Below are 16,535 nucleotides of genomic sequence, written 5' to 3' on the forward strand. Positions count from 1 at the left end.
CCCAAAGCCCGACTCCAGACACTGCATTGCTGGCAGCAGAGGCAGTGGCTGGCTCTCATTCCTGTAGCCTGACTCTCTTCTCTTCTGCTTTGCCTGCACACCCCAAATTTGTTCTGATTTTCTGTATCATAGTTGGAAGGCACAAACTATGGTACAGAAGAAAGTCCTAGATGTGTACAATCCAGAAGCGCTTACTTGCCATGCATGCTCCACTGCGTAAGCCTACAAACCACGCTCCAGATGCTTCTGCCACTGTTGTCTTCCCATTCTCTGCGAATGCAGTTCCCAACGGTTAACACCACCTGTGTTCTGCTTCCCGTTACCAATATCTGGATCTTAGTTTTCTGACACATGCTATTATCCTAAAACTGTTTTACAGCTCACAGACGTACAGATCAAAGTGAAATCCCATAATATAGATGAAGCTTGTGACTGCGTATTTCAAAACAAGTGTTTTCACGCTTCCCTTTTTCCCAGGTTACCTTTGGCAGACTCCAGCCATCTGTTGTCTGCTTCTGGGCAAGGACTGCGCTCCAAAATCCAAAGGCCTCAAAAGAAAGCATGGAGAAGGAAACTGGGGGCACATCATGCAGCTGTGGCAGAAGTGCTGGTCTGGGGGCGTTTTACCAAATGCCAAATTCATAGTGGTAGAGCCACAAAGCTGAAAGGATCAGTGAGAGCCAACAGGCATATCTCCCTTTCCTAGTTGCTATTTCAGGCTTCTTACAGACACACCAGTCTGTCACTTAAAGTGCACCTTGTGCCAGAGATGGTAGTGTTAGAAAAAAACAGTTTTATTTAAATAAGAATCAAAATCCTGGAGCCCAACTCTGCAGCTTGTTGCAAAGTCCATGACTGCAATATCTTGTCGTCGGTGGCACACGGTCTGTAATGACGTGGCTGGAGTCGTGTTGTGCTTGTGGTTAATCTAACACCCCACTGCCCTGGAGGAGAGGACCCTGCTGCTGGTTTGTGCCTGGGGTGGGATAGCAGGGTGAAAGGTGAGGGTGGAAGAGGAGGAAAGGCAGGAAGGCAAGAAGAGGCGGGCGGAAGGGAACTAAACAGGTAAATTCTGTCATGGATAAATTCTGTGGGGTCAGGCAGAGGAGGAAATACACCCGTTGTTGTCAGTCTAGATGTGAGTGGCCTTGTCAACGCGCACGTGTGCACCCCAAATGCAGAAAGAACCTCTCTCTGACTTTTGTCTTCTTATCACAGCCACCAAGCTGTCTACAGAACAGGAGCGCTGTCTTCCAGCCCAAGGCTCTTCCCACGTGCTGACAGCTGGCGTAGAAGCCCCGTGCCCGTTTCGTTGTGGACTTGGACCTTCTGGGACAGAATCATTTCAAAGAGGGTGCTCATTTCTGAAAGGAAAGTGCTGGCCAGTCTTGTCCCAGCGGCATTCGAGTCAGCCCCAGCGCCTTTGCCAAAGGTTTCAAAGGTCCTCGGTGTCTCCTGCCTTGCAGCATCCTCATCCTGAGGTGAATGCAGAGAGCTGGGGGAGAAGACATTGTCCTTGTAGCTACTGGTGAGTGGCAAGGAGAGCCGAGCCACCCAGGCTGGGTCGGCAGCCGTCAGCCTCTTGAGGGCCAGCTCTGGAGGGAGTGAAAACAAGAACTATTGGTCAGTCTGGAGCAGAGAAAAGAGACGAGAAAAGAAAAATAATGAGGAATGAGGAGACTTTCTGAAATCAGCTGAGAGAGGACTGGCTGTAAACAGGTCGAGAGAGAAGCTACAGCAGCAGCATTCAAACCAGCAGCTTATAAAACCAAACAAACTAGAACTGCTTTAAAACTTCTGGGTTGGTTGGTTTGGTTTTTTGATAGAACCACCTTTAGGATCACTTTGCTTTCTCATTTGTTGAAGCATCAAGTGGCACTTGACTAAATTTTTAGCAAAGCCAGAGCAGGAGAGGGTTTAGGACCAGATACAGGCGAGGCGACAATGGAAAGCTATCAAGGGGAAGTGTCGGACAGAAAGGAGGTCACTAGTGGACTTCCCTTCAGGGTCACTCCAGGGCGGGAATTTGCAGCCAAGCAGGCATATTGAGCCAGAAAAGAATGGGTTATTGTGAAAACAGTAATAACAGGAGTAGAATGAAATTCTGGATTATAAAATGCACAGCTGGATGGTTGAAGACTCGTAACCAAAAATTGAGCTATAACGTAGTTGTTCATCAATTGGAAGCAGATGAGGAGCAGTGGGAGCCGGGTGTGGGTGTGAGCTGCAGGCTCCTTTGTGTCCCAGTAATGTGATTTTGCCCTGAAATGGGCAAATGAAACCATACACTGTCTTGGCCAAGGTATTCCCTGCCGGCATGAGGACAGACCCCTGGTATTGTTACTCAGTCTCCCGATGAGGAGTATTACCTAGAAATCTGATTACCCATCTGTAAGAAAGAGGATCTGGAAGGGTAGAAATGAGGAGAAAACTATTGAGATGGAAACAGGAGTGAGTCCAGGTTTACATGATGGAGACCCCAAGAGGCAGGGGTTGCTAAGCCTGAGGAAGCAAAAGCTACCGGGGGATCTGACTGCAACCTGCCATTATTTTGATGAGGTAAACTCCGACAAAGGAAATCTTTATGCTTAAAATAGTGTTGGCAAAAGAAGAAGTGATTATAACTGTCCATGAATAAACAGATACTGGAAATTAAAGGAAGGACCCCATAGCAGGGTGAGCCTGGAATAGCTTCCTCGTCAGACAGCAGGAAAGGAAACAAGGTTCTTGTTTTCAAGGTAGAGCTTTGGAGTTGGTAAACAGGACTCCGTGATATGATGCACAGCCGCTGCCTTCCAGCCCCACTTCGTGTCATTCCCAAAGCGGAACCTAGAACTGCTGGGCAGTTCGAGCGACCACTGGGTTTGTGAGGCACCATATCACAATCTCCCAATTAGGAGTATTACATAGAACCATAGAGTCATAGAATAGTTTGGGTTGGAAGGGACCTTAAAGATCATCTAATTCCAACCCTCTGCCATGGGCAGGGACACCTCCCACTGGCTCAGGCTGCCCAAGGCCCATCCAACCTGGCCTTGAACACCTCCAGGGATGGGGCAGCCACAGCTTCCCTGGGCAACCTGGGCCAGGGCCTCACCGCTCTCATGGTGAAGAAAGTCTTCCTTATGTCCAGTCTAAAACCTACTTACAAATCTTGATTACCCATCCATAGGAAAGAGGATCTGGAAGGGCAGAAGTGAGGAGAAAAACTATTGATGGAGGCAGTAGCGAGTCCAGGCTTACGTGATGGAGACCAGCAGCACAACAACCGGTGTGTGGCCATAAGCCACCAAATACCACGGCAGCCCCAACCGGGTGGCAGGAGCTGGTGTCATTATAACAACTACACAGCTCTGACTTGGGAGGTGACCAGTGAAAGGAGGGTCCCCACCTTCGTGCTGCTTCTAGAAGATGACCGATGCCCTGCCACAGCCTGGAACACGCGGTCAGTGGTCAGTGACCAAGACAAGTCTCTTTCTTGTCTGATAAACAACTCTCTCCTGGGGTGAGATGGGGTGAGGGCTGGGATTTAAACATGGTTAGCGGAGAAGGGCAGGTACATCACCTAGATTTTATTTCAGCTGAAGCCCCAAAATTCTGTTGTTTTGCTTCACTGCCAGGATTTTTTTCTGCAATCTCAGTATTTTCCTTCAGTCGCAGTGACTGTTCCTTAAATGATCTCTCAAGCGCTCTGGAGTCGCTGGTTTTGCTCTAAAACAACCACAGTTCTCAGTGTCCGAGAAGCCACTGCATTCCCCAAGTATTTTGGTGCATCAGCTCTGGATCAGGGCACACCAGTAGCCTCCTCGCTGTGGCAAGAGCCAAGACTCAGTAGGCTGACGGTCCTGTGACCATCAAACTTCATAATTAGGTACATTAAATTTGACCAATAGCTCTTTACTGCCTTATTTTAATGATATTTCAAGGGCAGGGGTTGTTTTTATAATCAATGAAGTTCTCTCTCCCATGGTGCTGCTATGAGTGCTCCGTTTTGCCGGTGGGGGATTGGTGTTAGCAGACGGTGCTGAGTTTGGCCTGTGGCTTGGTGCTTGCAGCATAAACAACCCCATCGCTGGCTGGGACAGATCACTCGTGCGGTTTCCCCCCTGCTGCGAGTAGCACAAAGACCCAGACGGCCACGGGCAGCTGTTATGAGACTCCGGAGCACAAGCAATGCTTCCTTCCTCCCTCTCTCAGGATGCAAGTCCGCATCTCTATTTGTGTTTGGGAGAGGAGGAAGAAGTCCAGCAGCTCCATTGTCTGCTCTCCGTTGCCTTTTTGGGAAGGTCTGGGCTCATGGTTAAGGTTGTTTTTCCCCACTGGAGCAGGACAGGCGCTTTTTTCACATCCAGCACTACTGCACGGGCAGGAAGCCACACTGGCACAGCCTCGGCAGCACTGTGAAACTCCAGTAATTTGGGAAGAAGAGTCCTTAATTCTATCAGATCCAAGAAGCATTGGAAAGGGAAGGTCTCATGCAGACAGATTTTCTAGGATGTGACCTTTCTGGGCAGGACTGGATCCAGACAGAGCCCTTTACTGGGACCAGTGCATGCCAGCGCACCCATGGGATGGAGCTGGGCAGCCTGTCTGCTCCCTGCTTGTGGCTGCAGGACCTCTAAATCCAAGGAAGCTTGTAGCTCTTGTTTCACCCAGCCTTTCCTTCCCTTGCTCCTTACAAGGATAAAAGGGCAGGAAGGCAAACGGGGAGAAGCAGCGTGGTTCTCCCCCTAAGCAAGAGCACAGAAAATGCTTGACTCTGGAATTAAAACAACCACAGCAGCAAAACCTCTGTGAGTTCCTCTCGCTGTGGAGGCGCACAGAGGCTCCACAATGAAATCTCTGCGACAGGACGTGAGTCAGCCCAACGCTTTCAAATTGAAATGCCAGGAGAAGAGATTTTTAGAACAAATCAATAAAAGGATCATGTAGAAAATGTCAGGCCCAGATGGTATTCACCCTGGAGCGCTAGAGGAACTCAGATATGAAATTGCTTGGTTTATTAACTGCTGTTCGTTAACTACTGCTTCAAATGAACACAGTATCGGAGGGAGGGAGGGAGGGAGGGAACAAATTGTGAGATGAGGTTTGAAGCACGTGGAGGTGAATCTAGCACAGGCAGATCCATAGAAATCACCGTGTGCGAGACTCAGCAGCTAGCAGGGGGCCTGCTGTGCGGACAAGAACTGATGTGACATTTGCAAGGTAGGGAATTGTGTTTAGCAACTTTGTTGGCGTCTTTGGAAGAGGTAAATGAAGAGTCCTGGTTGACAGAGGGGACCTGAGTGTGCAGAATTGCATCAGACGGGCTCACAGGGGACCTGAGCTGTTCTGAAGTAACAGCCAGGTTCTGTCTGGGACTCATGGGTGTTAAAAACTGAGAATTAGGGAATCATGGAAAAGTTTGGGTTGGAAAAGATCTCAAAGCCCATCCAGTACCACCCCCTGCCATGGGCAGGGACACCTCCCACCGGATCAGGTTACTCCAAGCCCCATCCAACCTGGCCTGGAACACCTCCAGGGATGGGGCAGCCACCACTGCTCTGGGCAACCTGGGCCAGGGCCTCCCCACCCTCGCAGCAAAATGTTTCTTCCTAAAATCTCATCTCAATCTCCCCTCTTTCAGCTGAAAACCGTTTCCCCTCATCCTATCCCTGCACTCCCTGATCAAGAGCCCCTCCCCAGCTTTCCTGGAGCCCCTTTCAGGAATGGAAGGGAAGCAAAGATAGGAATAAGCAATCTTTCCTAAAAAGAGAGGTCATCAGTAGAGTCTGTCCGGTATAGCGGTGAGTTGAAGAAGCAGATGGTGTTGGTGTTGACTCCAGTACAACACCCAATGACAATAGCAGCGGTTGCTGAAGGACCTTATAACAGCAAGTGCCCTGAGCAAATAGTGGCTGCTGGATTTCTGTGTTCCCAGCTGTCATCACTGATGACTCTCCCACCACACAGAGGAGGGATTTGGGAGTCACCAGGAACAGTTTGGTAACAGCTCAGCGTGGAGCTAGGGCAGGAGAGGCAGAAGACCTTATAGCACCAGCATAGGTGTGTCCTAAACACCACGCATGGCTCTGGTCACCACAGCTCTGAACGTGAGCAAAAACTTTCCTGGGAGGGTTCTGGAGCACTGGAACCAGCTTCCAGTTCCGACCCCCTGCCATGGGCAGGGACACCTCCCACTAGATCAGGTTGCTCCAAGCCCCATCCAACCTGGCCTTGAACCCCTCCAGCCTCCATGTCCTTGAAGTGCTGAGGGACATGGTTTAAGGGAGTGTTAGGAATGGTTGGACTCCATGATCCAGTGGGTCCTTTCCAACCTGGTGATTCTATGCTTCTGTGGTTCCCAGGGAGGTGTGGAGTCTCCTTCTCTGGAGACATTCAAATCCTGCCTGTGCAACCTGCTGGAGGTGACCCTGCTTTAACAGGGGGTTGGGCTGGATGAGCTCCAGAGGGCCCTTCCAACCACTGCTATTCTGGGATTCTGTGATCTCAATAAAGGTCCACTACAATTAGTAACAGGTTGGCCACAGGAGACAAGACCAGATGAGTCCAGCCCGGTAAGAAATAAGTGCCTGGTGAAGCTCAAAGATAACATCATGAGAGGCTTGGTAAGGTGAACACTTCTCGCTCTGCATGGACTAGAAGAACATGGAATGAAGGAGCCCAGGTCAGCGTGGGAAGCAGTGTGTTCACAGGGTGCATAGTTCGCCCAATCAGAGGCCAACCTCACAAATCATCTCAACAACAGCAGATACCAAGATCCTCCAAGATCTTGGCAGATCTGCCAAGAGTGGTTGAACACATGGAAAAAAAATCCAGTGTGAAGCTCAACCATTCCCTTTGCTCTAAACTGTCTGGCACAACAACACAGGACGGTCTAAACATGCTCTCTCAAGCATCCACCACTGTCAGAGCCACCCCAGCAGATGAGACGTCCCCTGGGTTGCCCAGGCCAGACAGTTTTACCTTCTGAATGAGGTTGATGTGTTATTTGAGGAGATTCTGCTGCTGAAGCCCCAGTCCCAGCATGGTCCCGGGAGGGAGGCCACCTCACCTGCTTGTGGCTCCAGGAGGGTCTCCAGCTCCTCTCCCACCAGCTGCTGCATGGAGAGCTCAAACCCGCTCTCCGAGTCGCGGTCCTCTGCCTCGCTCTCGCCGTGCCCGCTGTCCTTCGTGCTCAGGCAGTCGGCGTCCAGCCCCGCAGCCCTGCCGGGGCCACAACACGCAAATCACAGCAGTCCTCAGCAGGACCCTGCCCGCCATCCCAGAGGTGCTGTGGGCATCCTCCCAGCACCTCGATCACGGCACCAACGGCCCAATCGTTTCAGTGCCCACCAATTAGAGAGTTCTATGGATTTCTGAAAAAATGCATGAACAAATACTGGGATCATAGAATTATAAATGTTGGGAAAGACCTCTCAGCTCATCCAGTCCAACTGCCAGCTGAGCATCCCTGTGTCTACTAAACCATGTCCCCAAGTGCCACAGCCACTGCTTTTTTAACCTCTCCAGGAATGGAGACTCCATTCCTGCCCTGGGCAGCCTCTGCCAGGGCTTCACCACGCAGTCAGTGAAGACATTCCCTAATATCTAATCTAAACGTCCCCTGGCACAACTTGAGGTCATTTACTCTTATCCCATCGCTTGTTACTTTAGAGAAGAGCCCAGCACCCACCTCTCCATACCCTCCTTTCAGGAGCTGCAGAGAGGAATGAGGTCTCCCCTCAGCCTCCTCTTCTCCAGGCTAAACAGCCCCACGTCCCTCAGGTGCTCCCAGAACCCGTGGGCTCCAGCCCCTTCCCCAGCTCTGTTCCCTTCTCCAGATGCTCTCCAGTCCCTCAATGTCCTTCTCATAGTGAGGGACACAGAACTGAACCCAGGCTTCGAGGTGTGACCTCACTAGCACTAAGTCCAGGGGACAGTCCCTTCCCTACTCCTGCTGGCCACTCCATGGCCCATCCAAGCCAGGACACTGGTGACCTTCTTGGCCAGTGGCTGAGTGCTGGGCTACACGTGCTGCGCTCTTCCCTGTGTATTTGAAGGAGCTGCCCGTGTGCAGGGCCAGGCGAGGAACCACACAGCCCAGCCCCAGCAGCACCACAGCAGCTCTCCCTTCTTCTCCATCCTCAGCAGATGGAGGTGGTGATGAGAAGGCTGGAAAAAAGCCGTGTCTGCCCATGGCCTGGATAGGACACAGGGGCCGTGGCGAGGCAGCAATGAAGGCCTGGCATCCTTGGGAGCATTCACTTAGAGATGTCAACACCATAATTTAATGGGAATGTCTTAAAGTTTGTATGTGGAAACATCTTCAGCACCACAGCTGGGATATCTCAGTCCAGCTCGCAGGGTCTCTCCCTGCGAGAGCCTCCTGGCTCCAGGGACAGATGCCCTGAACTCATATCAACAGCATCTCTACGAAAGTACCCAGAGCTGTGAGAAAGCTCATCCTTGTGAAGCAGGAACCCCTGTGCTCATCGTGTGCACACTTGACCATGGTGTTCCCCCAGCGAGGATGGGCAGATGGCTCACAGCTGCAGAGGAGCTCAGGTGGGTATGGAAGGAGCTGCCGAAGGTGCCCCAGAAAGGAGGCAAAATGCAGCCCTGGGAGGGCACTGGATACCAGTGGGGACTCAGGACCAGAGGAGCACAGCCTTGAAGGGAGGACCTGGCTCCCAGTCTCAGGTCAGCAAACCTGAGAACGAGGGTTTTGCCTTGTGTGTCTGCTGACCCGGTTCCTCCTGCCCCTTGGAGGCTCCTGGAACCAGTGGGGCTGATGCAGAAGCAGCAGAGATGCAGGGGAACGGGGCGTGGGGAAGGGAGGGCTGCGAGCCAGCCTTACCTGCTGCCGTTCTTGGCCGTGTACTTGTTTCCCCTGTGGTTTGTTTTGGGCTGGAACTGGCCCTGGTGCAGCAGGGAGAGCAGCTGGGAGATTTGCTGTAAGGCAGGAAAAGCCTGTTGAGCCCCAGCGATGGCCACTCAAGCTGCTTCCTGCCAGGATGTCCCCTCCGAGCCTCCCCAGCCTTTTTATAGCGTTTCCTCCTCCTGCAGATGGTTCAGCATCCCCACGCGGGGGGAACACAGGCAGCCGGGCAGCTCACCTGCCCTCAGCGCTTCCCCTGCGCCACCTCTGCCTGTTGCTCCCTGCCCGCACGCTCCCCTGGCGAAGCGAGCATGGAGTTTGTTGTCCCCATCCCTGGGTGATGGCCATCCTTCATCCCTGCTCCACGGGTCTCCTGGTGGGCACGGGGAGCCCCTGCCTGTGGTGGGATGGCTGTTCATCCCACCCAACCCTTGCTGCTGGAGTACCTGTGCTCGGGGCTGGGAGAAGACACTGACCAAAGACCATCAGGTTGCATGTTCCCACCACCCCAGGGGTTGCAAGACCTGGGCAAGGAAGGATTTGGGGGGTCCACAATGTGCAGGGCAGCTCCTACCTGTACCGGAGGCGACTCCATTGCGAACTCTCCAGTGAGGCTCTGCTCCGCCAGTGCCACCAGCGACAGCCGGACCAGGCTCCTGAGGATGTTCTGGTGGGGCTGGGGCTGTCCAGGTCCTTCAGCATCCACAGGCTGGTTGGGTGGTAGCAGGGGCTCTCCCATGGACCCCTGGGGTGGCTTCACCAAGCTCTTCCCGTGCGGTGGAGCATCCGGGGAGCTCGCAGCCTCCTTCGATGGGTTTTTTGGTCTATGGGGCTGGCAGTGCCGGCGCTGCAGGATGGGCAGGTTGAAGGTCCCCTGCTGCTCATCTGAGTCTTTTTGGGTCCTCTGGTTTCTCAGGGTCCTGTAGAGAGTGGGGGTGAGGTGGAGGGGAGGCTGTGGGGAGCCCCCTGGCATGGAGGCGGCTTTGGCAGACAGATCCTCCTGGCAGGGCTGAGGGGGCTCAGCCTCCCGGGGACGGCCCCGGAGCAGCGGGACCAGGTGGATATCTGTCTTCTGGATCTGTCTGGGGGGCTTCTTGAGCTGCTGCTGCCTGCGGGCATCCTCTGCCTCCCTGCAGTTGTAGGCCATGCCGTCCTTCTTCTCCTTCTTACGCAACGATAGGGTTAAAGCCAAAAGGAGAAGGCACCCGCCCAGGAGAGCAGCCAGGCAGATGATGGTCACCACAGAGGGGCTCAGCCATCCTGGCTCCCAGGCTGAGATTTTGGAGAATGACCCGTGGTGCCGGAAAACTAAGCGAATCCGGGCCAGGGTGTGCAGTGGGATGTCCCCCCCATCGCTCACTCGGACCACCAGCTCCCGCTCGCTGCCAGTGAGGCTGCTGGCATTGCTGGCATTGAGGAAGACCTGGCCCAAGTGAGGGTCCAGGATGAAGAGCCCAGCGTCATCCCCACCCACCAGATCATATCGGAGAGCCCCGTTGATGCCAGAGTCCACATCCCTGGCTGCAATGGTGAAGAGGAAGGGAGCGCCAGCACAGGACACGAGTGTTGCATTGCTCACCGCCACAGTCCCTTGGGAGCTCCCATTCCCAGGGGCCACCCAGAAGCACCCTGTCTCCACATTGACCAGGACAGAGAGTGTGGCTGCGCCTCCCACCAGCGCTGGTGCGGTGATGACAGGAGCATTGTCATTTCGGTCAAGCACAGTCAGCCTGATGGAGACATTGGATGCCAGCTTGGGGTGACCACCGTCCTCAGCAGTCACCAGGAACTCCAGGCTCCTCACCTGCTCGTAGTCAAAAGCTTGGAGGGCAAACACATCCCCGGCGGTGGGGTCAATCGAGACCAGACCTGAAGCAAAGGAGTCTGGGATGCTGTAGGTGATCTTCCCATTGAAACCCAGGTCAGGGTCGGTGGCATGGACAGTGAGCAAGAATACAGGTGCTTTGCTGTTCTCAGCAACAGCAACCTCATAGGTGGCCTTCTCGAAGGAGGGGGCATTGTCGTTGACATCACTGATGCAGATAGTGAGGTGCTTCAGCACGGCCAAGGAGAGGTCTCCATGGTCCCGCACGACCAGCGTCAGGTTGTACTCGGCACGCAGCTCCCTGTCCAGCGTGGCATTGGTCATCAGTACGTAGCTGTGGCTGTTGGTCTGCTTCAGCCTGAAGTGCTCGTACCCTTGACTGAGGGAGCAATGAACTTGCCCATTGCGTCCTGAATCGGGGTCGCTGGCCGTCACCAGAGCCACGAAGCTGTCCCTGGGGAGGGCTTCAGAGAGCACAGGTGCCCACGCGGCCCAGGTGACGTGGACATCGGGAGCATTGTCGTTGACATCCAAGACTTTGACCAGGATCTTGCAGTGTGCTGGGATGGGGTTGGCACCCAGGTCCCGGGCTTGCACATCCAGCTCGTAGGCGTGGGTTTCCTCATAGTCCAGCGGGTGCTTCAGGGTGACACTGCCCGTGCGGGCATCGATGCTGAATGCGCTCAGCACCTCCAGGGGCGCGTGCTTGCTCAGGCTGTACTCGATCTCCCCATTGGGGCCCTGGTCAGGGTCAGTGGCTGTGACCGTCACGAGGAGGGTCCCGGGCAGAGCATCCTCCCAAACCTCTACCGTCAAAGAGCTCTCTGCAAAGATGGGGCTGTTATCATTGGAGTCAAGGACAATAACTTTAATTAAAGCGGTACCTGATTTTGGCGGCTCCCCGTGGTCGGTGGCCGTCAGCACGAGGTCAAAGGAGGAGTGCAGCTCCCGGTCCACTTCTTTAACCACAACGAGCTCCGCGTGCCTCGTCCCATCAGAGCTGGACACGACCTCCAGAGCAAAGTGCTCGCTGGGGGAGAGGGTGTAGGAGCAGCGGGCGTTGGTGCCGGCATCAGCATCCAGGGCTCGGTCCAGCGGGATCCGTGTCCGCAGGGATGCGCTCTCCGACATCTCCAGCTCTATCTCAGGCGTGGGGAACCGCGGTGCGTTGTCGTTGATATCCAGCACTTGAACCTCCACGTGAATGAGAGCCAGGTTTCGGGCAGCCAGCACATCGAACGAGACCCAGCAGGGATCGCTGTGCCGGCACAGCTGCTCCCTGTCCACCCGCCCAGCCGTGCTGAGCGCCCCATCCATGCTCCCCACATGCAGCAGGAACCTCCTGGGGGTCTCCATCAGCTGAAAGGTGTCCACCGTTTCACCGCTCTCACCCCCCTCAAAGTGCTCAGCCAGCGTCCCTATCACTGTTCCCGGTGGCACTTCTTCAAACACCCGGTACTTCACTGTGAACGTGGCCACCTCCTGGGCATCGGTGGAGAGGAAGAGGTACCACCACAAGGCTGGGAGATGGAAAGCGGAGCGGCTCAGCAGCAGCATGCTGCTGGCAAAGCCCACCGCCCCGCTGCCCCAGCACGCTGCTGCCGGCTTGGCCGCCCGCCGCCGCATAGCCAAGCAGTCCTTAGAGTGACCGCAAGCTCTCAGCATCCTCGCCCATCTCCAAGTCCTGTAGGCACCAGTCACCAGTTGGAAAGGAGGAGAAACTGTGAGCGAGTCCAGCAGTTGTGCCCTGCCTCGCCATCACCGGGGATGGCCGGGACAGCCAGCTGCTCCCCAGGCTGAAACACTCAGCCCGGAGCAAAGGGAACCACCACCACCGCAGCTTCAGCCAGGGAGCAGCGTCCGGCCAGCCAGGCCAGGAGGTGGACCAGCCATGTTTCCTATGGAAACCCCACCTACAGGAAAAGGGAGGATCGGGCTGGTACAATGCCTAAGTGAGGTGGGGGCTGGTGGGGCAGCACAATTCCCAGCTGGGAGAGTGGTGTGAAAGTGTCCTTGGTTTCCAACTTGGAGGGACCATCCCCGCTGCCTGCTGTCACCCGCAAAATGCTTTTTACAGAGGTGTGGTTCCTGCAGATGGTCCCCAACCTATCTGCAAAGCCTTTACAAAGGTGTCTGCAAGGACCAGCAATAAGATGAGCTCCTGCCCTTGCACCACCCCAAAGGTTCATTCCTCACACCATCAGGTTTCTGACTTACTCCGATCTATTCTCATTTTGTCTAAATCCATCGTGTAATCCCCAGTCCTTGCTCTGCCCTTTGCTGTCTGTTGGGAGGGCAATGCGCCACTGTCACCTTTTCCAGCACACGGCTTTGGATTATGTCACTGATCCGTTTTCATCTGGACACACCAAAACAGGCTCGTGGGTCACTGGGAGCATTGCCACGCCAAACACAGATGGGCACGAGGGAAGAAGGGGGGCTCTGGCAGATGCCGGCTGTGTCCTGTCAGGCACTCCCCAGCCCCTACGTCTGTCTGCCCTGCCGAGCTCCCCCATCTTGGCACAGGCTCCGTCCCCAGATGGGCTCAGTTCGATTTCCCCACCCAGCACTAATTTCGCATCACCTTTTGCCTTACCTCAGCATCCTATCCCATGCCCCCACCTTCGAGGAGCCAGTGCGGCCGTACCTCCCACTACTGGCCAGCAGCACAGTCAGAAGTTGCTCTGTGTGTCCTCTAGAATCCAGAGACCCCAGTCTGGGCTGTATTTTGGGTCTCGAGGTTATATTTAGGACAGGGAAGGTCACTGCAGAAGTTTCCCTGGCCGTTACAGAGAGCAGAGCATCCTCATGGTGTGGTTTGAGTCCCACTAGCCACATCATCTCTATCCTGACCTCCACGTCTACCAGGTAGCCTCCCCTGCGGCTGGCATCGAGGTCCTGTTCCGACCTTGCCCGTCTCCCCTTGCCTTTTCAGCCTTGCTGGTGCAGCTACCGAAACCTAAATTCTTTAATTTTAAGCTCAGAAAGAGCATCAGTCATATTCATATTCAATGCAGCAGAGTTCTCCACCTTCTGTGTGATGCTCTAAGTGCCCAAAGCAGTGGTAAATGCGCTTTACTGGTGTGACAATCTCTCTGAAGCTCAGCTGCTCTCCAGGCTCCAGAGAGCAGAGACAGAGGGGACACCCACACCCTCATACCTCCATCCTATTCGCATCCTTCCCTGCTCCCCTCACAGCTCCGATTTTCCCATTTGAGGCTCCCTGTCACCTGCCTCCCCTCCCAATTCCTGGCTCACATCATTTATCTTCTATTATGGTAAATATTAAAGCCACAACGAACAGCAAAAGCAAACTCCCGCCGGTGCCAAGCAGCTGTTTCACCCCAGGGAGGGCAGTGTCACCGCTCAGCACACCGGGAGGAAGGGCTGGTGCAGCGCTGCCGTGGTGGGGGGCAAGCAGGAGACCCGGTGCTGTTCCTGGGCTCAGCCCCAGCTCCAGGTGACCTTTGCCAAGTCATTTCCCTGTTTTGTGCTCTCGCTTCCTCCTGGGCTGAGCGAAGCCGGCTCACAGGCTCTCCCCAAGGGATGCTCTCCGCTCACCGGCTGCCCGTGGGGCTGCGGATGGAGGAGCGGATGTCTCCCAGCCCATGCCCTGCTTTTAGGTGCGGAGCAGGAAGGCCACTTCCTTCAAAGGGGGGGGTCTCATGCTTCCACCTCCCTTTTTTAACGCCTTTCCTTTCAAGGATGGAGAGGAACAGAAGAACCACACTGAAATACCATAGAATCATGGAATGGTTTGGGTTGGAAGGGAACTTAAAGCCCATCCAGTTCCACCCCCTGCCATGGGCAGGGACACCTCCCACTGGCTCAGGGGCTCCAAGGCCCATCCAACCTGGCCTGGAACCCCTCCAGGGATGGGGCAGCCACCACTGCTCTGGGCAACCTGGGCCACTGAACAATATCGCCAAGGAAAGGAAACCAATATTTGCCTGAGATCTGTGGGGTTCCCCGAAGAGCCCTGTGAGGCTTATCCTCCTCCCCGTCACCTCCCAAGCCATCTGCAGGACAAGCCAAGCTCCCCAACTGCCCCACATTTAACCCGGCACTGGAGATACGTGTCCCCAGCACCAGCCCCCACGTGCTGGGCCTCTCTCAGAATCATAGAACCATAGAATCACCAGGTTGGAAGGGACCCACTGGATCATCGAGTCCAACCATTCCTAACACTCCCTTAAGCCATGCCCCTCAGCACCTCGTCCACCTGTGCCTTAAACACCTCCAGGGAAGGTGAATCCACCCCTCCCTGGGCAGCCTCTGCCAGGGCCCAATGACCCTTTCCATGAAAAATGTTTTCCTGATGTCCAGCCTGACCCTCCCCTGGCGGAGCTTGAGGCCCTTCCCCCTTGTCCTGTCTCCCTTAGCACGGCCCCACCTCACCAGCTGGAGGAGAGCTGCCCCTTGAGGCTGCTGCAGCCCCAAACCGCTCCTTTTTCTCCCCAAAGGCAGGGAAGCAGATGGGATTTTAAGCACCAGCTTGCTCTGCCACCATAGAGAGAGGCTGATGTGACAGCGCTGGCACTGGAGAAGTCACCAAGATGAGTGCTGTGACCCCCTCCTGTCCCTGTCCTCCCATCTGCTGTCCGGGCCGTCCCCTCTGCAGCTATCGGTGCCAGTGACAGGTCTGGACTGCGCGAGAGCAGAGGAGCTGGAGGAGCCAACGCATTAATTATTACACTGCTTCAGGAAGGAACACCTGTAGACAAGATTCCTGATCCAGAGCCATCAGGACATCAGCAGGAGGCAGGAGAAGAGCTGCAGGATGCGGCAAAAGCTCACTGAGCTGCAGACCACGCTGATCACATCTTGGTGGGAGATGGGCAGAGTAACGGTGACAGAGAAAACAGAGAAGGAAAAAAAGGGTCAAGCTGAGTCAGTAAAATAAGATTAGGTGCAAAACAAAACAAAACACATCTCCTCCCATTTCCTGCTCGCACACAGACAGGTTTCCAATGTGCAGGTGCTGCATCTAAAATCATAGAATCACAGAATCATGGAATGGTTTGGACTGGAAGGGAACTCAAAGCCCACCCAGTCCCACCCCCTGCCATGGGCAGGGACACCTCCCACTGGATCCGGTTGCTCCAAGCCCCATCCAACCTGGCCTTGAACCCCTCCAGGGATGGGGCAGCCACCACTGCTCTGGGCAACCTGGGCCAGGGCCTCCCCACCCTCACAGCAAAGCATTTATCCCTAAGATCTCATCTCAATCTCCCCTCTTTCAGAGGAAATTCGTCCTCCCTCATCCTGTCCCTGCACTCCCTGATCAAGAGCCCCTTCCCAGCTTTTCTGGAGCCTCTTTCGGTGCTGGAAGCTGCTCTAAGGTCTCCCTGCAGCCTTCTCAGTCTGAAATAAAATATTTATTTTTTTTTTGTTAACGTGTTCGCCCCACCACTCTCTTGAGAGCCACTTTTGTCTCTGTGCTTTCTCCCAGGAATTTCACATTTGGCACAGAGTTTCTCCTGCTGAGAGGTTTGTATCTATGTGCCTTCTCTTCTCCAGGCTGAACAATCCCAACTCTCTCAGCCTGTCCTCGTACGGGAGGTTCTCCAGCCCTCGGATCAGCTCCGTGGCCTCCTCTGGACTCACTCCAACAGATTCTTTCACTTAAAGATCAAAAGAGCATCAGTTATATTCAGTTATCACAGCAGCATTCTCCACCTTCAGTGTGATGCCGAGTGCCCAACGCAATTGTAAATGCTGTTTACTGCTGTGAGAATCTGAATCCTCTGAAGGTCGACTGCTCTTCAGGCTCCAGAGCAAGCGAGAGGACACCCCAGCTTCCCAGGGTTGCAGAGCTGGACTCGAGGCACCCCACTTTCGCCATCTATC

At 54.6% G+C, this 16,535-nt stretch overlaps 2 protein-coding genes across 2 annotated transcripts in view; one reads left to right on the forward strand and one right to left on the reverse strand.

Moving 5' to 3' along the window:
* Positions 1-1,356, forward strand: part of DELE1 (DAP3 binding cell death enhancer 1) — a 23,690-nt gene extending 22,334 nt beyond the window's left edge. Inside the window, exon 12 of the mRNA XM_054079943.1 lies at positions 1,219-1,356. The gene's annotated coding sequence lies outside the window, so the exon portion shown is untranslated. The remainder of the gene's footprint in view (positions 1-1,218) is intronic.
* Positions 1,231-12,591, reverse strand: PCDH12 (protocadherin 12). The gene is made up of 4 exons (XM_054079942.1): positions 9,435-12,591; positions 8,840-8,934; positions 7,055-7,206; positions 1,231-1,595 (listed from the first exon to the last, which is right to left on the reverse strand). Exons 1-4 carry the CDS (start codon positions 12,348-12,350, stop codon positions 1,231-1,233), a joined length of 3,528 nt encoding a protein of 1,175 aa, XP_053935917.1. The 5' UTR covers positions 12,351-12,591.
* Between the last annotated feature and the right edge of the window lie 3,944 nt (positions 12,592-16,535).

This window comes from Cuculus canorus, chromosome 14 (genome assembly GCF_017976375.1).
Source record: "Cuculus canorus isolate bCucCan1 chromosome 14, bCucCan1.pri, whole genome shotgun sequence".
NCBI classification, from domain to species: domain Eukaryota; kingdom Metazoa; phylum Chordata; class Aves; order Cuculiformes; family Cuculidae; genus Cuculus; species Cuculus canorus.